The sequence below is a fragment of the Dipodomys ordii genome, unplaced genomic scaffold (assembly GCF_000151885.1).
Source record: "Dipodomys ordii isolate 6190 unplaced genomic scaffold, Dord_2.0 Scaffold25, whole genome shotgun sequence".
Classification (NCBI taxonomy): domain Eukaryota; kingdom Metazoa; phylum Chordata; class Mammalia; order Rodentia; family Heteromyidae; genus Dipodomys; species Dipodomys ordii.
In genome coordinates this window covers 8,401,948-8,411,015 of record NW_012267241.1, presented here as the reverse complement: position 1 = coordinate 8,411,015, position 9,068 = coordinate 8,401,948, and the positions used below count along the sequence as shown (strand labels likewise).

General features: G+C 39.2%; 1 protein-coding gene across 2 annotated transcripts in view; it reads left to right on the top strand.

Moving 5' to 3' along the window:
* The window catches only part of Fhod3 (formin homology 2 domain containing 3), a 427,181-nt gene extending 421,906 nt beyond the window's left edge, over nt 1-5,275 (top strand). For both annotated transcript variants that reach the window (XM_013014940.1, XM_013014939.1), the window contains one exon: nt 4,739-5,275. In XM_013014940.1, coding sequence (XP_012870394.1) covers nt 4,739-4,821 — 83 coding nt within the window. In that variant the 3' untranslated portion in view covers nt 4,822-5,275. The remainder of the gene's footprint in view (nt 1-4,738) is intronic.
* The last annotated feature ends 3,793 nt before the right edge of the window (nt 5,276-9,068 follow it).

Here is a 9,068-nt window from a genome sequence, read left to right as displayed (position 1 = left end):
CTTTTTGCTTATGTGGTGCTGAGGAATCGAACCCAGGGCCTCAGGCATGCAAGGCAAGTGCTCTACCACTGAGCCACCTTCCCAGCCCCAGGGGTGTAGTTTTGAATAGCAGTTTGCCAGTTGCCTTTTGTCCACAAGATATACAAAAACTGTTTTAAGGCATCTTTAAGTTCTTTATCAGGCTCTGTGATCCTGGACACACGTTTACAGTACACCCAGTATGAAATCTTTATAATATTAAGGATACCACCTATAAGTTATTTCCAAATAATATTTGACATTGTATGCAACAAAGGAAAACAAACCTGTCAGTAATTTAAAGGTGAAAGAAACAGATTTCTATCATGTGGACATAAAGATCAGTCAACTTTTCCTTGGTATGAAAGGTTATCAGAAAGGGTGAGCCTTAGTAGGGTTCAGCTATTTCTGTAAGAGCTGTGACCCCAACATCCTATTCAAATCCTTTACCTAGTGTGTATTCTTGGGCCAGTGATTTGATCTCCTTGAGCTCATATACTGGAACAAGAACAGTACCCATCTCAAAGGTTTCTATAAAGATTAAAAAGCTTATATAAACACTCAGCAAATGACAAATATCACCACCACCACTTTAACAAAGTCACCTGGGAGTACTTCATTGGATTTAAAACTCCCCTTCATTTCTAAGCTGGTGGGTGGTGGCGATAAAAGAACTCGTTTTTCCCCTGGATCCCTGAACAGGTCTAGGCCACACATTGTCAGGGGTGATGCCTCATGTCTGATCTGCCTCTCATCCTCACCATGGTCCCCGCGGTCACCCTGGCGTGGTGAGAGCTATCACAAGTGACTGGGCACAGAAAGGCAGTTAGCCTCAGTAGAGTGACCCATAATGTGTATGGAGGAGCTTCAAAGAGACTGGGATCAACCTTTCCAGCCCTTTCTCTATCTAGCAGCATAGGGGCAAGCGTCTGGAGACCAGTCAGGCCTAAGGAGGAAAGATGGAGCCATGAGAAGCCGCTCTATCTGATGGAAGAGTTATTTCTGTTGCAGGTTTGTATAAATACATATTCTGCAGCTTCTGTTTTTTTCCTTTCCTCCTTTCTTTCTGGAAGCTTTCTGAATGAGAGCCAGTTTTCTGTCTGGAATGTTCTATTGTCCAGAACATTTCTCCTCACCCTGTTTCCTTATTCAGTCTCTGCTTCCCAACCCAAAGCCTCTAGCTGTAGTACTTAGCTTGGGGTAGATACCCAAAACATCATAATAATAAATGAATTGATGAGGCCCTTATTTGCATTGGAATATCCAAAGTGATTTCAGTCCATCACTTTCATTTCTTATGTCCTTCCAAGTGGTAATGTGAATTAACTTTGATTCTTCAATAAAGGAAGGAGTCTATCTTTTTCATAGCACTAATGTCTTTCTAAGAGGTCTTATGGGTATTGTCATGGAAGTCTGCAGACTTTCAGGTAGGATTCCATAAATGCACAGATACTTTGCTATAAATTCTCTTCTGGATCCTAGTTGTTAAGCAATGGGAACTACACTGACTTTCTGCATAGCAGAGGACCCTTGAGCCCAAGCTGAAAGAGAAAGGGAAGCTCCTAAGTATTAAAGCTGTGCACAGGCACACAGGTGAAGGCCCAGCCCCTATGCAGTCAGGTGGAAAGGCCTATGTGGACCATTTTATTACCTTTGTTCTGTTCTTCTAGTCTGTTAGATAGACTGGCTTAAGGCCCATATCTATTAGCAGAGTATGACACGGGCTTTAAGTTACCTGGGACCATATTCAAGTATTTACATGAACTGAATATAACAGTTATAGGACTAGAGCAATGGTTAATAATGAAGCAGCTTTGAACAACTTCATGGGCAAAATGCCCACTAATCTGTGAAGGCTTGTGTAGTCACTCCCTGAACAACATATACTTACATATACATAGATTACGGTCCTCAGACACATGTCATGGACCTTCCATTGCTAATGAAGCCTGAGACACCCTGCTATATAGTGGACTTCTGGCAGTATTTTGTATATTGGTGAAGAGGCCTTAGCAAGCCTTCTTTACTGAGAATAAGAGATTCTTTAAAATCTTATTTTATGCTATTGTTATATAAGTTAAACAGGGTGGACCTTACAGCTCTTAAAAGTTATCTTTCTATTATACTTTATAGATTTAAAAGAGCATAAGGAAATATTACAAGCTAGTATTTGCTGCTCCATAGAAAGAATTCCATTACTCAATTAAATGCAGTCTGCCTCTAGCCAAGACTCTAGAGCCAAAGATTTTGTCTGGTTGAGTTAGACACTCAGTCGGAGTCCAAGGCAAGGGGTGAGAGGAAGGTGAGCTAGCCAAGAAGAACTGCTAATAGATTGGTCTGAGGCCCAAAGCTAGGCTTAGAAATACAGAAGAGTAGAGTAGCATGGCTTGAGGGTACCTCTCATGCCAGTTCCATGTATCTGCTGAAAAAATAATGCATAGTTAATGTCTGAGTATTTCACGGATGTTTTCATTCTTTGAGTTTAAAAGTTGATGACATAGTAGGTAGATAAGATGTTGGCCCCATACTTTTGCATTTCTATAACAAAATATCTGACATAACTCAAGGGAGGAAAGATTTGAGTCATAGTTACAGAGGGCTCAGCTCATGGCTGCTTGGTCTGATTCACTTGGGCAGAATATCATGGTGGTGGGAATGTGTGCTGAAAGTTTCTTCATAGTAGACAGGAAGCAGAGATAGATATGAAGGGGCCAGGGACAATATACGACCAAAGATCCACCCAGTGACTTATTTATCCAGCTAGGTCCCACCTCCTAAAGTTACCAGAACCTCCCCCAAATAGCAAAATTAGCAAGAGACCTATCCTTTACCACATGAACTTGTGCAGAACATTTCCTAGGGAAGTCATAACTGCCCCTGTTCAAAGTGCTGATTTCTGGGAAAGAAGCTGTTTATTAATAGATGTTAGTCTGTTCACTTTGTCATGAGCTTAGATCTTTTAGATCTTTTGCTATAAGCTAAATTTGCTTTGGTTCAAGGGTTGATGGGAAAGAATAGATTGTTGGGTGTGGCTTACAATTCTGTGAGGTGAGGGCTTGACCACCCAGGAGAGAGTAAGGGAGATTGGATTGGGTAAGAGAAATGGAAGGACAGGAAGGATGACCTTTTCTCAATGCTTTGATAAAGACCTGTCCTGATCATCTCAAGAACTTACTGATTTGGGATTATGGAAAGTAGATCCATGATAAACATCTTTTGATGATAAAATAAATACCCCAAACTCTATTTTTCAAGAAAATATACAATAGGCCAAATAAAATTTTAGATTAAGGGAAATATGATTAGTTAACCTCTCGAACATAAGGGGAAAGGCAGCTGCTTCCTCATTTATCCTTATCCGGTCTTTATTTTGACATAAAATTGATCAATACCAAACTGTTGGGGGAAAACATATTTCCAAGATAAATACCAGCCAATAGCTCTGCACTCACTAATTAAAAACAAACATCCTTTCAGTTTCCAGTAATGACCCCTAATGAAGGCAGTGTGCCAGTCACTGACCTTATGTGTGTTTTCTTTTTAATTTAATTTTATTGTCAAGGTGATGTACAGAGGGGTTACAGTTACATATGTATAGTAGTGAGTACCATACACATACATAGTGGCGAACATTGTTATACCCTCCCTTGTTTTTCTCCAACTTTCCCTCAGATTAAGTAAGCCAAACCCATAGAAACAGACTCCGTCCATGGTTTCCCTCATTTGTAATAATTAGCATATGTCTAGGATAGAAGAGGATAATTGTAATAATTAGTATATGTCTAAGATAGAAGAGGATCACAATAGCTCAATAGCTATGTACATATGACCATATAAGATGATGCTAAGCTAAATGAACTCCAAGATATGGAAATGAGGTTTTTCCTTTGTTGTTGTTTTTAATGTACTATGTGAAGTCATTTCTTTTTTCTCTCATTCTTTTTTCCCCTATGGTTTATCCCATTTTATTTTGGTACCCTGTGTATTGTATATACATTTACCTTGTGTGTTTTATAGAGAACATCTGCCTAAGAGTTTGGTAGTTTTCTCCTTGTCACCCATGATGAATCACTGATTATTTTAATCATTGTCCCTAAGGACCCTTTAATGAGGTGAGACGGAAACTCCCATAATGGTCTTTGACTTTTTTCCCTTGCTCTAGGCTCTGCTAACACTTGGCTTTGCAGAGGTACCAAATTCTGGGTCATGTCCCTATCTATCATTGATCAGCCCATAGATTGGTTGGATTATTGGGTCTTGTAGGACACCCTCACTATGCATTAGTTATTTGCCTCATTTGGGTCATCAGCAATTGGTTTTCCTATGCCCTAATAACTTTTCCAGCTGATACTCCCACTCTGATATGTTAGTCAGAAGTTGAGGTCTCCATATGCCATCTGCACTGCTGCAGTTTGCATCCAGTTCTCAGAAACTCTCCCCTACAAGGCTTTCTACTTTCAGGACAGCACCATTAGATCAGCCTGCTGTATCTCCCTAATTTTTTTAACTCTGGCAGACTGATAGCCAGGACATTTCAGCAAGAGCAGGAAGGGACAGTGTCCTTGAGATTCCATGGAGGTAGGTCTTGGGGAAAAGGGGGAACTGGTAGCTTGATGATTATAAGCCTTCTGCTAATACCTCCCCTCTCTCTCTCTCCTCTCCCTCCCTCTCTCCTCTCCCTCCCTCTCTCTTCTTTCTCTCACATGCGGTATTACTGTAGTAAGAAGAACCCTCAAGAATGGTCTGACTCCAGAAGAAGCCAGAGCCCTGGGCCTGGTCAGCACCTCTGAGATGCAACTATGACTCTTCAGTGTGCTAGACAGAGGACCATCCACTTAGCAGTGGGGAGTACCCATTTCTAGGTGTCACCACGTGGCTTGTGTTGCCTGCTCTACATTGGCATGGATCTCCAGGAATCTCTCCTTCCTATCCACTTTTCATCATGTCAGCTGTGTTTCTTTTGTTTTCTTGATACCTGGTTTATTAATTCTGAAGTGGGACACCTTTTCTGGGAAGGAACAGCCCTTTTCAGGAACAAATCACTTCTGTCACAGTTGTTATGAGAATATGAGGCAATTTGTTTAGATTCACAGACTGGATCTCCATAACACCAAAACATCCAGATGTACACTCCAACCTTGTACACAAAAGAAGGCACAGATTGTTTACAAGTTCTGGATTTTCGATGTACTAAATGTTTATACAAATTCATAAATGTACACCATGTTTCAAATACTAAATAAAGAGTTTAATGTCACAATGAGAAATGTTTATTCTCTTAGGCATAGAACCTGGAAGAGCTATGTAGGCTCACATCCTTCCAAATCAGCAAGGTCTCTTCATCTCTTCAGAAGGACCTTGACTTGGAATGATCTTTAGTTCCTTTGGTTTATATTTTGTTGATACGGTGATAAAGTGAATAGGGCCAGCAATGTGTTCTATGCCACTCCTGATTTAATTAAGCACATGTGTTTGCTGTAGGACACCTTATCTACTTATTAACTAATATATATTTCCTGACCCAGAGGTTTGTTGTGATACCAAAATGTTATAATTAGCTTTAACTCATAAGAAAGGTTAGCTTTTCACAGACCTGATGTCTTCTGTCACTCACTTTCTTGCCTTTCATGTAAAAAAATCCATCCTCCAAAAAACATACACTAAATTACTATAAAACAAAGTACAGATTTAATACTTTGTCTACAGAAAGAGCACTTCTGGATCACACATTTAATACTTGGCTCTCATGTACACAGGATGAGAAACTACAGTGGCTAGAGAGGCCGGCATTGTGAATATCAGGGTTCTCAACAATTGCAGTTTTGATGAGGGCTCAATGGGCCCAAAGAGGATTCTGGGGGGGACCTTCACAGAAAGAAGCCTCTTAGCCGAAGGCAACAAGATTCCTCATAAAAAAAAATCTCTGCTTCCAAAATCAAGGAAAAGAATCATAGTAGAAAGTGCTTTAGGAGGGTAGAAAATTATGCTTTCTGTGCCTCTGCCTCTAGGGTTGTGATTTATAGTGTGTAATAGTTCCTATACAATACAGAACAAAGATAATCACAATCCAGGCTCCTGCAACTGTGTTTGCTCCTTTTGGTCAGCACTCTTTCAAGAAGCCATTTGTGAAATGATGCCTGATGGATGTGAGCACCCCAGGAAGGCCTGAAACTTTAAAAGGTCTGTTTGTAGATTACCATTCCTTCCCCCCACTGAAAGCACCATTTAGGGTATTAATATTCATTTCCCTTATGGTTCTAACATGCAATATTCCACACATGGTTCAGTGGTTTATTAGGGCATTGCCTTGGTGCCTTGACACTGAATATAGACATGGAATGTGTGCATCACATAAGATAATGAAACTATGAGAAGCTGCTCCTGCGCCCCTCTTCCTGCTCCCCCTCACCCCCACCAGTTTAGTGAACAAATACAGTGATGCCCTCTGGTGGCTGAGAGTTGTTTCTTTAGAATAAAAAGTTGAATGTAGGAGGAAGTGACCAGAATAAATCTATGCTTATTAGTTTTAGCAAGCAAAACCTTAGAAGAATCATGGTTAATTTCTTGCTCACAGCTAAGTAAGAAAAGTTCCACTTGGAACAATATTTTGAATATGCAGCCTCTGAAGCATAGAAATTCTGTAGTGTGGAGGTTGCCACCTTTAAGAGTGGAGATTAGACTCACATGGGTGCATCAAGAACTACCAATATCTCTGTTCACCATGAATGGGACCAATTGGTTGGTTGGGTTGAACTTGGACTTTGGAATGTTTCAAAAGACCACCTCATCTCCATCCTCATGATTCAAAGATGAAGATAAATTTGGAAGTCACAGGTATTGCTTTTTCTTTTTTCTCCCCTGGAATGAGAGTTGCAGACTAAAGATGGCATTTTGAGAACTTGGCCAAACCACATATTATTCCTGAAGGTAAGTGGTTATAAATCATGCTCTTTAAGATTCCTTATCAAGACAATTGTAGGTTAGATATTGATAGTCAACTATGTTTGTGGGCATAAAATATGTAGAAAGACCAAAAGAGAGGTGAATTTACCTTCTTGTAATTTTTTTTTTTTTTACCATGTTGCTGTGGCTGGTCACCATTTCTTTTAACCGTATTATCTGGGAAGCCTGCTCATAACAATTTCATCCAAACAAGGCTAAGTAGTTAGATATTGAAAACATCTAGTTACATAGATTCATTTAGCTTGCTGCATTTATCAGGACTGGATATTTGGCAAAGTCTGGGCTCTAGAAAATATAAGGATGTATAATTACAAGATCCCATTTAAAAACCACACATTAAGGTGTACCTTCTGATATTTTTGAGCCATAGCTTAAGAATGAAAGAGGAGTCTGGAAAATATTTTATAACACCAAAACATTGGTATTATTTTTCAATATGCCAGCGTTTTTCTGATAGAGATTTTGTTATAGAGATGGTCTGTGAGCTAAAGTATCCTACCTCTAAAATAAATGGTTATCTTTCCTACTTGTGTAAACATCAAACCTAAGCATTTTCACCTTTTTTTCTCTTTGTTTGGTTATCTGTTCTTCTGAGTCTATTCTGAAGTATTTGGGTAGTTCTTGATTTAGCTCACAATTATGTATAACTGACTTTACTATACTAATGGTTTCCATGATTCTAGAGCAAGCAGAATGGCTGTCCAGGAGGACATCAAGTCTTCAATAACCATTGAAAATGGAGGGTACAAGGTAAGATGAAAAATTCTCAATGCATGCATTCCACCTCAATGAGTGGTCTGTTGGTTTTGGCTTCCTAGGGCTCTGAGGTAAAGGACAACTAGAGCTGAACCTCGGGGGAAAATGATAGGTACAAAGGCACAGGACAAACAAGCTAGTTATTGTCTGGAAGGAAAAAGAATGGTTTAAGAACACACAGCTGGATGGGTCATGTAGGAAGAAGTTAATGCTTGGAAGTTTTATACATCAATTATGAAAGAGTGGTAAAAGGGATTGTGTGTTGGGTACTAACTTGTCTTTCACTTAATAGTCACATCACAATCAGAATGCTTGGCTGGAAAAAAAATACAGTGGGGGGTTGATTGAAGCTTAAAGGAAGAAAATGAACAAAGTGAATTGCAACCAATCAAGAATACAGTCAACTATAATGAAAGGGCTAGTATTATACCACACAAATAACACTACCAAAGACCTTTGTGTGAGATATTAAGAGAAAAAGGAACATATAACCCTTAGAGCAATTGTAGACACACAGCAAAGTAGTACAGCTTAAAATCCAGTAAATAAGAATCATTCAAAAATAGACAAGTCTGAGGAGTATCAAAGGGTATAGAGAAAATAGTATTAGGCATAAGCTGATATAACTGGAACTGTATAATGGATACAGGGGACTAGTTACATTTTTGTGTTTAGTATTCTCCGTAATAAAAAGTTTAGGAAAAATACATTATGCAGAAACTACAAAAGGTCTCTTGGTCTTTCTATTCATTTATGCTTTATCAGATTAAAAAGGTTTTGAATCCTCCATGCTATTAAAGAAAAACCACAGCTTCCAATTCAGCATCATTGCAACCATTTTAGTTGATTAATAATCATACCGGGGACTTTTCCAGGCATTGTGATTACATAGAACTGGAGTGAGATCCTATCCGATTCTAGTGACATTGGTGCATATTTGGAAAGTACAGGTTCAAGGGAGACTGAGGATTTTCATATGGGCAAGCTGGCTCTTTACATCCCTATCTTTGGCCTGTAAAAGCATTATGTAGCACTTCATGTATAATCTTAACCACATCAATGTATTGTGAACCACTTTGCTAATTCTAGGGTTTTTTTTTTTTTAATGCAGCAATGTTTTGGAGAGCTGATTTCTCATAGAGCCTATTGTCATTTTTCTTGCATCAGTTTCCAAATCTCATGGATATTTCCCATTTAACTCATTCAGTTTCCATATTAAGCTTTGTCACAAGTGCTCTCTTCCTTTTTTATGGGAGCTAGTTTCATAGGTAGTCGGAGTCTCATATTAAGGATGGGTCTCACGTTTGGCTTGCTGTCCCAGTCAGTCTTGA